The sequence below is a fragment of the Artibeus jamaicensis genome, unplaced genomic scaffold, assembly GCF_021234435.1.
Source record: "Artibeus jamaicensis isolate MK-2021 breed Jamaican fruit bat unplaced genomic scaffold, CSHL_Jam_final scaffold_833, whole genome shotgun sequence".
Lineage (NCBI taxonomy): Eukaryota > Metazoa > Chordata > Mammalia > Chiroptera > Phyllostomidae > Artibeus > Artibeus jamaicensis.
The window spans coordinates 8,529,196-8,544,008 of record NW_026522056.1 but is presented as its reverse complement, the minus strand read 5'-3'; the positions used below and the strand labels follow the sequence as shown (position 1 = coordinate 8,544,008).

Below are 14,813 nucleotides of genomic sequence, written 5' to 3'. Positions count from 1 at the left end.
TTGGAATGACTTTCTGTGACCAAAAGGTGGATATAATTCTAGGTCAGGGCACATACCTGGGTTGCAGGTATGTGCAACCCTAGGGAACCTATGAGAAGCAACTGGTAGATGTTTCTCTCCCTCTCTCTAAAAGCAATGAAACAATGTCCTCAGATGAGGTAAATAAATTAAAAAATTGTTTTTGAAAGCAGATCATCACAACTTATTTTATTCCAATATAAAGTTAAACAAGTGGGAGAATATCTCCACAGTCATCTCAAAGATGTGGTTGTGTAGTTTCGAGAATGTAAATTACAATCAAACTCAAAACTGTGTTGTGTGTTGAAAGCCCATTTCTTTATTATCATCCTGTTTTCTTTTGAAACTAGAGTGTATATTGCTCTACACATCTTTAAACACATAATCAGTTTCTCCTCGCTGGGAATAGATGATAATTCTGTTCTAGAAATACTTCTTCAATTACACTCTCACACTCTGAAGCTCCTGGACAGATAAGCCATAATTTCATCTATGCCAAAAATAGATTAAGAAACAATCAGAATAAATAACAATAAATATCTCTACCTGTAAAATTTCAGTGCCTCAATAAATACCAGAATGTCTGCTGCTGCTAACTTGTTGAATAAATAAAATAGAGCTCTATTTCCAAATGGTATACATCAACAATCTATTAGCACTAGAATGGAAAAGCTTCAAGTGGTACACATTTTAGCAAATTAATCCCATCCCAATTTATATTTTTAAAACGTAAATTCTCTAAATCTTGGAAAGGGAATTTGCTATCACCAGAGTACCCCTTGTTCCAACCATCTGTCACAGCAGTAAAACATTGACCTAGAGCAGAGAGACTGGCGGGCCTCAGGCAGGCTGAGAGCTGGTGTGATAAACAGACTGAAGTACAGAGTCAGTTGCCTTGTTAGATTTAAACAGTCACTGGTGGGAAAACAGTTTGTTTTTAACTTTATCTTAGTAATATTGTTCATTCATTGGTATTGGCACTATTCTTTTTATTGAATTTATTAGGCAGATATTGGTTAATAAAATGATATAGGTTTCAGGTGTACAATTCTATAAAATCTGTATATGGTATAGTATGTTCACCACCCCAAGTTACACTCTCCTTTCTTATAATTAACTAAATAAAAATCCTCAGGCATAATCTTCATCATACAATACCCATTAATCAGCTACCAGTTACAGAATTCTTAAAGTGTAGGCTTGTGCCTAGCATGGAAATTAAGTTTTTGTGAAAGGTTCTGATAACAAATTCTAAATAATTAAATGACATAAGTCCCCAGTAGTTTTTACTTTTAACGAGCTTGGGGAATTTAAATTTAATTAAGATTTTTTGTCTAGGATTCAAAGCTTTAGTATGAAGTTGCAGTTTAATGAAAGATTTCTTCAGAGTAGAACTTTAAAACAGGTACAGACCGAAGTTCTTGTATCTGTCATGATTCTTTATTCTGACTAGTGCTCATGGAAGAAGTAAGGGAACCAGCCTAACGGTTCTGTTTTCTTTCATCGGGAAGACTTGAACTAGGTCTCTGGAAAGCCCCTGCTGGGCAGTAGCCTGCACTTTGGTGCAGCTCTCTGTGTACTTGGTGGAGGGGCAGAGAGTTGCTGGAGCCCCTGCTGTAAGACCCTGCTATGCCCACACCCACCACCTGCAGGGAGAGGAGCTCTCAAGCCCATGAAGCATGAGGGTCCCAATCCTTGTATTTAGCATCCTCTCTGCACCTTCTCTCGGCTACTAGCATTTTGAGATGTTTTTAGGTAGACATGTAAAGGCCCAGAGAAAAGTTTTACAGATATTTGGGAACCTTGACCTTCATTTCACAGCTAAGTGGTGAATGAAGTTAGAAGGCTCATCTTTGTATAAAAGCCCCATCCCTATTTTCTTGGTGCTAAAATTGGACCAATCTGAGTCCTACTATCACAATGTAAATACATTGCCACCCCAACCCACTGTCCCCAGATGAAGATCTCAAGCAGCCTTGTAGGCTTCTGGGAGGGATTTTCCTGATGAGCATGCAAGACAGTGCAGCTAGAACAGCTGGAAGCAGCAGGCTGGTCTTCAACACCTGGCTTCAGGAGGACTGGACTCCAGGTGCTTGCGCAGGTGGTTGGCAAAGTCTATCTGGGTCTGCGATAGGACCTGATTGATGATAGTCTTTGGCAGCCATCCCTAGAGTAGAAGACAGAAGGATTTGGCCATCTTGTGGGCTGTATTCCACTCTAGACCTCTGGACCCTATCACAAACGTTATAGGTTGGTATGGTCTTGGTCTTCCAGTTCTGCAGTCAGCCAGGGTCAAGGGCTGGAGGAGTCCTTTGCGGTTCTGCCTGCCACTGTGAAAGTGCCAGAAGCACAGGATTTGCCCTCAGGACAAATTTCAGACCTGTCTCCAGCTGTGTGACCCTGAGCTAGTTAGCACACCTTTCTGGGCCCAAGTTTCCTTTTTTTCTAAGATAACTATAGATTTGAAATTTCATGTGAGAAGGTAAGAGGGACCCATTGCAGGCTGTTGAGATGTGGAGTATCAAGCCATTACTCAAATCTCTTCCCTCGTCAACTGTCTATGAGTCTCTCGAAATGGAAGGACTTTTCCTATTCTGTGTGGGAAGATGTGGGAGGGGTAGAACCTGTTGTTCTCTCCCCAGCTGCCCCAGTGTGCCGCCTCCCATGCCCCTCACCTTCAGGTCAATGCTGAGCAGCCAGGTGAGTTTGGTCTTTGAGGGACTCCCAGTCAGGGGACGGAGTACCATGCAGGTGGGACCGTGTTCAGCTCTGGCGATGGAAGAGAAACCAAGTCAGGAGGACAATTCCGAGTTCTCGCATGCGGGCTAGTTCTCCTAACATTTCTCAAGTGCCTTGTCTTTCCAAGCATCAGAGAAGCATCCTTCGCCAAGGGTGATATTTAACAAGTGGCCCGGTTACCAGCTTTTCGGAACAGAGACATTAGAACCGGACCTGGACCCTGGAGGCTTCCTGTGGTGCCTTTTAGTTGCTGGGTAACAGGGACGTTGGAAAGGGTCCAGGGTGGTGGCAGGGCCCCTGAGGAACTCAGCAGCCGAGTTCTAAGAGGTGTGGCTTATATTTTAATCACTAGTACAGCCTTCCCTGACCATACCAGCCACCCCTCAGCCCTACCCCTTGCTTTAGTGAACTGTTAAGGCCCTTAAACTTTCAGAGGGGGCAGGACAAACTGGCTGTATAAGTGAGGCTAATCTTGTCTTCATCCGCTGCTATGGAACACGAGAATCTTCCTCTGTAACGGGAAGCTGGGAGTAGGGACCAAGGATTGCTTTCTTGGAGCCCGCATTCATCGCATGCACGGCCCCCAAGCCTGTGTTCAGAAACGGAGCTTTCGAGCCTGCTGCCGGTATTACCTGATGACGCCTTTCTGCTCCGGCATCTCCCCGAAACGTGTGGCCATGCCAGCCAGCACACAGGTGGAGCCTCGGCGCTTGGCGCAGCGCACACTCACGAAGTCACGGGGCCCCACGAGGTTTCCTGCTGATTCCGCAGCCAACTCGTGAGTGATCACCGTGTCTTTCCCAATCTTCTGCAGGACCTGCCGGGCCCCGGGGAACCGGAATCAACTTAGCCAGGGTTGGGGGTAAGGCACTGCCACCCACAGCTTTGGCCACCTTTCAGACCTGCCTCCCACGGGCCCCTGCCACTCGCCCCCGGGCTCCGCCTCACCTTGATCTCCTTGACATTCGGGTTCCACTCTCCCATCACCTCCATGCGTTCCACAAGCTCTTCATAGAGCCTCTCCACGGGCTGGTCCACCACCACCTCCAGCCGGAATACCTTGCCCACGTCTGGGACCACTTTGCTCAGCACTTTGTCCCCATTGGCCTGTCAGGGAGAGAAAGGAGCCCCGGGATGAAATTAGAGAAGAATATTCCTGCCCCGAGACAGACAATATCAGGCAAGACAGGGAGGGGGCGGGGGTAAGAACTAAGTATCCAGAAATCTGGAACTATAATATTGCTGACTAAGAAGAGTAGGAGATCTTTCCTGCCACGAGCCTTGCACATCTGCTGAAGACCAGAAGTGACCTGTCTGCCCCTGGGCGCCTCTGTCTTGGTGGCGAATATTCATGGGCATCGGCAGGCCCAGCTGAAAAGAACTTTACTTGACTTAAATTTAAAGATCCTGGGAGAGACAGACTTCGAGTGTGAAAAATCTGGTCTACAACCAACTCATTACGCACATAGAATGTTGAGTGGGATCTTCAACACTTTCAGTCCAGTACCTCATTTCACCCGAGGACGTAGGGCCAGAGAAGGGCAGTGATTTGCCCAGAGAGCCTTGGCTAAGAGGAGTGCTGGGCTTCGATCTCAGGTTTCTTGACTCCCAATGTAGTAGTCTATTAACTTGAAGAAGGAGAGGTTTTACTGGAGCTTCAGGCAATGGGCAGCGTGTAAACTTTTTGTGAAGATAAAACCAGTCTCAATAGAGCCGTTGGCCTGGAACATGCGCCTCATTACTGTCTTCCAGTGAAGGTGTAGTGCTCAGGAGCAGAGAGCCCAAAGGCTTGGGCCACTTGTGTTTTGGTACAGCCCAGGTCACCCCTGCAAGCTCGGCCACAAGGAAGGCTGAACCGCACAGACACTGCCTTGGCACTGGAACCTCCAGCCCAGCGTGCAGAACCCCCACTGCATGGTCTCTGCTGCGTAGGTGTACAACGTACTTAGAGGGGAGGTAAGGACACAATGTTTCTCAAACCTGAGTCTCTAGGGTGTCCTTGGTAGCAGAAAGAGTACCTGAGGGTATATGCTCGGGAAAGGAGACTTCTCAAAACTACTTGTTGCCCAGCGACTACTGCATAAGGTAGGAATTCTGAGAAGAGCAGGGGGGCCCCCAACCCCGCTCCAGCTGGCCTTGGGGACGGCAGTGGGATGGTGAGGAACCGCGCATTCGTTCCCACTCTCCCTTACCTTCTGGTCCTCCTTCTTCCAGCCCTCCTGGCTGCTGAGGATGCCCAGGGCCTTTTGCATAGCCTCCTCTCCCTGGTGGATATAGGCCAACTCCTGGTCACTATAGAGAGTGTCTTCCAGTCGAGAACCTGGATACACAGCCAACGAGAGACCGAGCTTCCTACCCGTCCCCTAGCTTCCCACCCGCTTGTGTCCCCTCGATTTCTGGATCTGCTCTTTCAAGAGCCAAGACCAAAGCCATAGGATTCAGCCTGCAGGTCAAGTTAGACACAGCAGATGCAGATGACAAGGGAGAGGGTATGGCTGTCAGGAACTCCATTCCCATTCTCTCAAAGGTCATGGGGGTCGTGGGGACCAGAGCCACATGTACAGTGTTTGTACTCTGGGAGCCCGCTCTCCCTGGCAGAAGCCCACAAGCCTCCCACTCACCGAGTAGAGAGCTCCGACGCCGGACCTGGTTAATCCACTCACTGGGAGTCGGGCCTCCCAGCGCCCTCCGGTTCAGCTCCTGGCCAATGGCCCGCATAGCTTGCTGCCGCAGTCCTGCAGGAAGAGAAGGAAAGAGTTGCCCAGGGGTGGGAAAGTCCCCTCCACCCCTTCAGCTTGTCACAGATGGGGAACTGGCTGGGAGAAGGAAGTGACTTGATCAGGAGCATACAGATTCCTAGTAGAGACCTGAACTAGAACCAGGTCAACTCCCAGTGCTCCTTACGCTGCACCGGGCTGCCTTCGGGCCCAGAAACCTGCCTTCTATCTGGACTGGCCAGGCCTGGCCCTGCCTGGGAACGGCAGCCCATACCAGAGTGTCCTTGAAGGGAAAGAAGCTTTGTTCGAACCAGAAAAACCCACTACAGCAGGAGAATTAAAGACACCTGCCCCCTAGCCAGCAGCTAAGGGTCTAGGCTACCCTGCTGTCTTGTTCTCCTTTCCTTCCCTCCTCCCCCCACCTCCTTCCCTGAGCATGTCTCAGGCTTGCCAGCACTGCTTGTTGCAGTCAAGGCTTGCTTCTACCTCTCCCACTGTGGCTAGGACCTCCCCGGTACCCTTGGGACCAATCCTAGAGGAAGGCCAGGTCAGGAAGAGTCCAAGGAAGATTGCAGCCCCGGAGGGGAGACCAGAAATCACAGAATCTGGAAGGGACATAGGCATCTTCATATTCAGCCTATAGGCTCCGGTGGGAAAATTGAGGTCCAGGAGGGACAAGAGTTGTGCAGATTTGCCCAGTAAGAGGCACGGCTGGGATCAGAACCCGAGTGGCTTGCCCCCAGTAACTTTGCCAGTAACTTTGCCACCGAACCACGTGCCTGAGAACTTCTGGTCGCCATCACAAACACCCTCTCCTGCAGGGAACTCACCCTTCATGTTGCGCACATGTCGGTAGGAGCTCCCAGCACACAGCTTAAATGTTGCTAGGAGCATTCTTTCCTGGGGGCTGGTACTGGTAGGGCTGCTGCTGCTGCTGCTGCTGCTGCCTCCGCCTGCCTCTGCTCCTGAAGGTGGCTTCAGTCCTTCCCGAACACGTCAAGGTCTGCTTCCGGGGCCTGCAGCTGTGGCTGGGGCCTGTGTTCTGCGTCTTAAATGCTCCCAGCTGAAGGCTGTTCTTCATCACTGAGAGATAAAAAAGCCATTATTCACTGTGCAAAGGAAAGGGTCAAGGATAGAGGGATTGCCTCACACTGCTGCTTTGGCCATTTGTGGGGAGTGGAGGGGGTAGGACGGTGCACAGAAAGGAGTAGGGAGGGTGCTGCCAGACTCAGTGGATGGAGGGGAAAGAAAAAGCAGCAGCTGACGTAAAGACGGTTTAGAAGAAAGCACACGCCATCTGACAATGGTTCTCAAATAGCACATGGGCTGCTCCTTGGAACAGGTTTCTAGCCCATGTCATCAGAAACTCCAGATTTAACAGGTCTAGAATTGAGGCTTTGAAAGCTGCGTGTATGTGTGTGTAAAAATTCCCAGGTGACTGCCATGCAGGTGTTCTGTGAACTGCACGCCAGGCTTTGGGCAATGCTGCCTAGGAGATGCCCAGGGTGTCTGCTAAAAGCTTAGTGGGTCAGAGCTGGTAGAGGCCATCCTGCCCTGTATGAGTAGCCCAAAGTCCAGAGAGTGGAAATGACCCGTTCAAGCTCAAACATCTACTCAGTGGGAGGGCTGGGAAAACCACACAAACACTCTGACCTTCAGCCCACGCACTGTTCCTCTGGCAGCCCCCAGGCACTTTCTGTGTTCAGTTGAATTACTCACTCGGCCATTTATATGAACACCTTTACTAAAACCCTGCTCAGAGTTCGTTCTCCCTGCTTAGGGGTTTGTGCTGGTGGGAGAATGATGCCTCAGGGCCCAGTCCTGTAAGGCTCCAAAGCAGAGGGGAGAACCGCCCAGAGACACAAGGGCAGGGACCCGAGTCCAGCTGCACCCTTCACCCTTCCTCAGACTTCTTCTGAGTGCCCAGGTAGGGCAGGCTGTGCCGCAGGGCTGGGCGTGGTCCGGGAGTGCTCACCCTGTCTTTGCACTTTGGGGGCCTGTGCTCTACGCAGAGACTCATAAGGCAGCTGAGTCTTCCCTGCTGTCCCCACACCCCATCCCAGAGGCCCAGTGAGGGAGATCCCCTCCCAGCCTGCATGCTGGTCTCTGGTGAAATCTTTTCCCTTTAAGGTTGACCTTGCAGTTGTTTTTAAGCCAGACTCATCTGATAAGAATTTTGGGAGGTCAGAGAATCACGCTGATTTGGCCCTGGCTCAGAGCCTGCCCCCTGTGCGAGACTTCTGTGCCCTGTCACCATGGCCTGGAGGCAGAGGGGAGGCCTAAAAATCGAGGCGCAGCAGCAGGTCCCCCGTCTCCCTCCTTATAGAAAGGATGAGAAAGACAGGACCTGCTCAGAGCCAGGCCTGTTCCCTGGAGCCCACACACAACAGGGTGAGCCCCACACCCTTCATTTCAATCCCTGGTGAAGTAGTGAAAAGGGCCCAGCAACTCAGAGAGGCCCTGTCTGTCCTCTCGTCTCTCACCAGGGGCTGGCCCCTCCTCCACGCAACCTTCTGGAATGGCTTATCCCTTTGACTTATACCCTTGTTGCCAGTACCTCGAGAAGGGCATATCTCCAGTCCTGATTTGTGTAATGGTTTGTGTGTGTTTGCTTGTCTCTTCTGTGGGATTGTTTGTCCCTGAGGCTCCTTGACCACATCCATCCCCACCCCCCAGCACTCAGCTTCAGGCAGGGTACAGAGCAGGCTCTTGCTCCTTCCCGTGAAGCAGCTGGGGCAGGTACGGCGGGGCAAATTTGTCTTTTGAATAGGAAACCCGCCTCTTGGCTTTGTCTCCAGCCCTCAAAGAGCCCCGGATAGAAGATAGGCTGTAAGGGAGAGGACTTGGTCTCTGTTGTTCATTGTGCCATAGGGGGTGAGGATGGGGGTTTTGCTGTTTATAGACTTGGAAAGAGAAGAAGGCACAGACAGTGCGCTGGGACAGCTGCTCCTCCCTTCTTGGTACACGTGCATCCTCATGCACATGTGTGTTCCAGTGGAGGTGGTGAGGAGTGGGGAGGGGGTTATTACGGGATAGGCCCTGCAGATAATAATGTTCAAGGCCCCCGCTGTTGCCATCCTGGGGAGAATGATGGCCACTGTGAGAGGGGAGGAGGCTGTGCAGGGAGCCTGGAGGACTGAGCCGCTGCTGATGTCAGAGGCTGCCATTGACTCAGAGGAGGAGATGCTGGTGACCTCCCACAGGGCCAAGGTTTCCTTCTCTTCCTCATCTTTTCCAGGCTGAATGACTAGTTAACTCTTACTGTCCCTCTGAGTAAGGGCGGAGAGAGGTCGGCGAATTTCATCTGGTTCTGCATGTCACCTGTATCTGATTCAACATTGTATCTGGCTTTGCTTTTTTTTTTTTTTTATTGATTGTAAAGAGTGTGGAGGGGGAAGAGAGAGAGAGAAAAAGAAACATTGATTTGTTGTTCCACTTATTGATACATTCACTGGTTGATTATTGTATGCGCCATGATCGGGTGTTGAACCTACAACCTTGGCACATCAGGATGACACTCTAACAACTGAGCTACCAGGCCAGTGCCTACCTTTGCTTTTGGTGATGGCAGAGCACCCCAGGGAGATCAGATGAACACAACTGCTCAGGGAGGAAGATAACAGAGCTCTGGCTCAGGCTGTGCAGAGTGCTGGAGAGGAAGGCTCTGGGGCCTGGGGATGGAGTCAGGTGGGCAAAGGAGAGGACTCCACTCATTCATTCAACCATCTTCACCGGGGGGGGCACTGTGTGGGTCTATGGTTATGAGAAAAATGAACCACAGGACCCATACGGAAAGTTGTAGAACAGCCGAGGAGGGGGTTGGGAAGTACAAGGGGATGGAACCTAATCACACAGGGAGAGGGAGGAGTGTTACGGAAGGCTTCTGGGAGGAGGTGACGTTAGGGCTGAGTGTGGGGAGTACAATAAGGAGTCAGCCGGGTTTGAGGTGGAGGATGGGGTGTGGGTATTCAGTTAAAACAAACGGCCAACAGCATGGAGAAGGGGTCTGAGGGTGGAGAGCTGGCTGTCCTGGGGCACTCTGGTTGTTCAGCCAAATGGAATATTTACAGGGTGTGGTGGAAGATTCCTCTGTAGTCTCCTAGGAGGCAGAGGCTGGGGGTTGAGGACAGGGACCTTGAGCTTGTGTGGGCCCTGGCTCAGAGGAGGTGAGCACCGGGCAACACCACCTGTCTTTGGGTTTATTGGAATGGTAGTGGGGGGTCCCATGAACCGGAGTGGACAAAGCATAGGTTTGGGTCCTGGTTCCCCTACTTTATGATCCCAGGCTCACTTCTTCAGTCTGACCTTTCTTATCTGTGAAATAGGGATAGGTTTTCTTTCTCTTTTTGTAATCCTTGTAGGGTGGTTGTATGGCTTAAGGGGGTAACAACACATCAAGAGCGCCTAAGACGAAGTCCAGACTTCTCAGCCAGGGCACAGGTGATTTTCAGGGTGTGAGGTGACAGATGGGCAATGGACATATACTTTTACTTCCTAACTGCAATAGCACATAACGATTTACTAAAAACTGAGGCAATTTTTCAAACGTTTTTAACAGCCACCCACAGTAACAAATATATTTTTATACATGCATACAATATTCATATACACACATGTAACATGTTTCACAATCTATTTTTATTATGTCATGTACTCTATTTTCTAATCATTCCAATTTTTAAAAATGCTGGTTATAGCCCTGGTTGGTGTGACTCAGTGGATTGAGTACTGGCCTGTGGACCGAAAGCTCACCAGTTTGATCCCCAGTCAGTCAGGGCACATGCCTGGGCTGCGGGCCAGGTCCTCAGTTGGGGGTGTGAGAGAGGCAACTGACCAATGGTTCTCTTACACATCCATCCATGCTTCTCTTCCTCTCTTTCTCCCTCCTTTCCCCCTGCTTTATAAATAAATAAATAAAATCTTTAAAATGTCTGTGAACTAATTAATCATAGTCTGTCTGATAAAACAGTGATTGATGTGTATCGAGATCTAAATTGTTCTGAATATAAGAAAAATTTTTAAATTAAAAAAAATTTAAAAATGGGACTGCCTTTGACCCAGTGATATCGTTACTGGGATTATACCCTAAGCATCCCAAAACACCAATTCAAAAGAACTAATGCACCCCAATGTTCATAGCAGTGCTATTTACAATAGCCAAGTGCTGGAAATAGCCTAAGTGCCCAGCAGTAAATGAATGAATCCAAAAACTGTGGTACATTTACACAATGGAATGTACACAGCAGAAAGAAAGAACTTCTACCCTTTGTAACAGCATCAGTGGAACTGGAGAGCATTATGCTAAGTGAAACAAGCCAGTCAGTGAAAGACAAATACCATATGATCTCACTTATAAGAGGAATAAACTAATAAGAAAAATAGAACCACAGACATGGAAACATGGAGCAGACTGACAGAGGCCAAAGGGGTGGGGGAAGAAGGATTATGGTGGAAAGAAGAGGAAGGGACTAGTCAAAGAACATGTGTGAATGACTCATGGACATGGGCAACGGTGTGGGGATGATTGACTGTGGGAGTGGGGGGTGGCTGGATGGAGGGAGGCAAAGAGGGAAAATTGGGACAACTGTAACAGAATAACAATAAATAAGTAAATAACAGTACAAACGACAAAAAAGAGTCAACATTAAAAAATGTTCATTATAACCCACTAAATTCATATTAGGACCTAGTAGGTTGCCACTCGGGTTTAAAGTAAGTTGTGTTCAGCCTCTTTTGCAAAAACTTCACCTCTCCCGGACTTACTGTGGTCCTAATGGATTGAGCATCATTGTTAGGAGTCCTTGCATTGGAACAGCACATGTGCGTATCAGCTGTATCACTGATTACATTCCTGCGCAGCTCACAAAGAACTCCCAGGCGACCGCTCAGACTAGAGTCTCTCCTGCTATTCTTTCCTTGATTATGAGCAGGGTTGTCAGCTACCAGCTGGAAGGTTGGTTCAGCATTAAAGCATCAGCCTGTAACATCTACAACTGAAATGTCTTCTCCGTACCTCCCTGGGAATGACCACTCCTTATGAGAAAGGTGGTTGAATGGAGCTCATTTTGTAGTATGACTTGAAAGGTGAGAAAATGCTATACACACAAACACACAGCCTATACACACATAAGTACATACAAGGGGGGAACATAAAAAAACCCCTGGAATTATCTTCTGGAGGGCATGCCCCTTGTACAGGATTCCCCTACTAGGTGAGTGTTCTAGGAACCCATCTATATCAGTGTACCAGCTGGCATTGTTGTGAGAGGGTGCATTTGGCTTCAAGGAATATATACATACCTTTTTATTTTTATTTTTTAAAAATTTATTTATTTATCTTTAGAGGGAAAGGGAAGGAGAGAGGGAGAGAAACATCAATGTATGGTTGCCTTTCGTGTGTCCCCTGCTGGGAACTGGCCTGCAGGGAACCGGCCTACAACCCAGGAATGTGCCCTGACTGGGAATTGAACCGCGATTGTCTGGTTTGCAGGCCCGTGCTCAATCCACTGAGCTACTCCAGCCAGGACTATACATACCTTTTTAATACTCAATGTGTTTGCCCATTTCATGATGGGCAATTTACAGTGCACCTGCCCACATCGTGCTGAACGTTCAGTAGTTTTTGACCACAAACGGCATGACCTCTATGCCCCACACTCCCTCGTAACCCTGTCTTGCCCTGAGCAATTTTTTTTGTTTGTTTCCCCAGATGAATACAGTCCTCAAAGGGAAACATTTTGCCAGTGTGGAAGCAGTGAAACAAAAAATGGCAGAAGCACTAAAAGGCATCAAAATCGGTAAGTGCAAACTGTTTTAAGCAGTGGAAAAAATGTCTCGATAGGTGTACTGCATCAAATAGAGAGAGTACTTTGAAGGAGACTGAAGTTTAAACATGTAAAAATAGTTTTTTATAAATAAACTCCAGTTTTTGGGTCCTCCCTCGTATGTATAATTTGGGGGTAGGAATCAAGGGGTAGGAAATGGTTCATAACTGCCTCCCCTCTAATATTTGCTTGCCAGGTTCAATTCCTGGACTCCGTGTCTTGACCTGTGCAGTGGTGCCATGAAGACTGGAGGTCAGGAACTGCCCACAGCAGTTGCCCAGTGAGTCTGCTTGGCCTGCTGCCCTTCGCTCTCTGCTGTCTACACTGCCCTCTGCCTGAGACAGCCAGCCAGCACTCGAGAGAAAAAGACCATTTTCCAGCCTTCTTCACCTCTTTGTAGTACCTCTGGGGTCCACGCTAACACGGCTTCCCTGAGAAACCTTCCACGGTGGACAGCATAAGGGCACCTGGCTATCATTAAGCATCCAGGGACTGTTGGGAGTTAGTTTTATCAGAGTCGGGGAGTGGAGCAGATACCGTGGTTTACACTTAGCCAAGAGCATGTAATGTAAGATCAAGGGCCAAGGAAGGGGAAAGGGACCAGCTGGAAGAATAAGAGATATGCTGGGTACTCAACTGTATCAGAATAAAGATGGCCAAGAAAGGGGCTTTGGTAGATCTTCCTTATTTGTCTCCTTTAAAAGCAGTTTCATGGGAACCCTTATTAGAAGAAAGTATTAAAGATAAAACAAAGGTATGGACAAGGTAAAAATGTGATTTTAATATCTGCAAAAATCCTGAGCTGGGCAGAGCTAAGGACCAGCCATTTTGCTGAGCATCCTGGAGACCAGTAGGAAGTGAATAGTCTAGTTTCGTTTACTAGTTGTAATTCTTTGCTGCTGCCTGTGTAACAAAGTTCTGAAAGATCAAAACCTTGCTACAGGTTGGGAAATTCTTGACTTGTCGAAATTCAGTCCCTTCTCCTCCTTTAACATAAGAATAAACTGTGTAGTCGCGGTTGGATTCCCAGTCAGGGCACACACCTGGGTTGCAGGCTGGTTCCCTGCAGGCTAGTTCCCTGCAGGGAATGCATGAGAAGCAACCATACATGATGTTTCTCTCCCTCTCTCCTTCCCTTCCCCTCTAAAGATAAATAAAAATCTTAAAAAAAAAAAGTCCCACAATGTCTTAAGTACTGATCTTAAAATTACCATTTACTTTCATAATATGTAAATAAATACTAAAACATCAAAAAAAAAAAAAGAATAAACTGTAACTCACTATTGCATTTGGAGTTTTTAGAGGCTGAAAAAAACAAGATAGAGTTAGTCCAAATTCTTTCAAGGTGTCTGTCAGATGTTTTGAAACTGGCCCAGAAAAGCTAATACTGTAATCTTCCTGACTCCCAAAGAATGTCATGTAGTTAGAAGTGTTTTTCAAAAAACACTTTTTTCAAAAGTTGGTTGTATTTTTCCCCCTTTGTGTGAGTAGTTAAAAATAAGTTCTGGTGATTAAATAGTAAGATGAAAGGCAAGACACATGTGAAAGGTCATTAGGTACAACTGTTTCTTCACAAATTATCTATTTTAAAGATTTTAATTATTCTTAGAGAGAGGGGAAAAAGAGAGGGAGAGAAACATCAGTGTGGTTGCCTCTCCCACACCCCCTACTGGGGACCTGGCCTGCAACCCAGGCACATGCCCTGGCTGGAAATCAAACTGGCCACCCTTTGGTTTACAGGCCAGCACTCAACCCACTAAGCTACACCACACTGGGCACAAATTATCTATTTTAAAATGAATTCAATGACTAGCTCAGCTGTTAAATGGTTTATAGGCATTTGGAGCTAACACTTGAGGTCATAAAATGTTAAGTATATGTAATGATATAAAATAATTCAGACATAGAAATTGCATATAAATATTATGAAAAGGAAGTCTCTTCCCAACAGATTATGAAAAGGAGAAACCTCTGGAATAATTCTCGTTAAAAAAAGCATCTGAGAAGAGAACCGACTTGCTCAAGCCCAAGGTGCCAGGGGAGGAACGAAGGCAAAATTTTAACCTGTCTCTTAAACTCCTAGTTCAGTACATTGTCCCCAAACTACACTGCACTCTCTTCAATGTTACCCTCACTATGCAGTCAGCATCACACCAGAAAAGTGGCACCACTGTGGGTGTCGGCCAGAATAACCTGCATGTATCAGTCACTGAAACACCATTTGGTTAGTGTTCCTTTAAAAAAAAATTTATTTATTTATTAGAGAGAGGTGAAGGAGTGGAAGAGAAACACCAATGTGTGGTTGCCTCTCATGTGTCCCCTACTGGGGACCTGGCCTGCAACCCAGGCATGTGCCCTGACTGGGAGTTGAACTGGTGACCCTTTGGTTTGCAGGCCTGTGCTCAATCCACTTAGCTACACCAGCCAGGGCTATTGGTGTTCCTTTTTGATAACAGCACAGAAGCCTCAACTCAATCGTAAGGACTAGAAAAACGAACTAAATGGACAGTAGATT

At 47.7% G+C, this 14,813-nt stretch overlaps 1 protein-coding gene across 1 annotated transcript; it reads right to left on the bottom strand.

The window, feature by feature from the left end:
* Positions 1–263: 263 nt before the first annotated feature.
* On the bottom strand, positions 264–6,413 carry STAR (steroidogenic acute regulatory protein). The gene is made up of 7 exons (XM_037166941.2): positions 6,305–6,413; positions 5,379–5,492; positions 4,950–5,077; positions 3,706–3,864; positions 3,390–3,574; positions 2,694–2,787; positions 264–2,185 (listed from the first exon to the last, which is right to left on the bottom strand). Exons 1-7 carry the CDS (start codon positions 6,366–6,368, stop codon positions 2,075–2,077), a joined length of 855 nt encoding a protein of 284 aa, XP_037022836.2. The 5' UTR covers positions 6,369–6,413; the 3' UTR covers positions 264–2,074.
* Between the last annotated feature and the right edge of the window lie 8,400 nt (positions 6,414–14,813).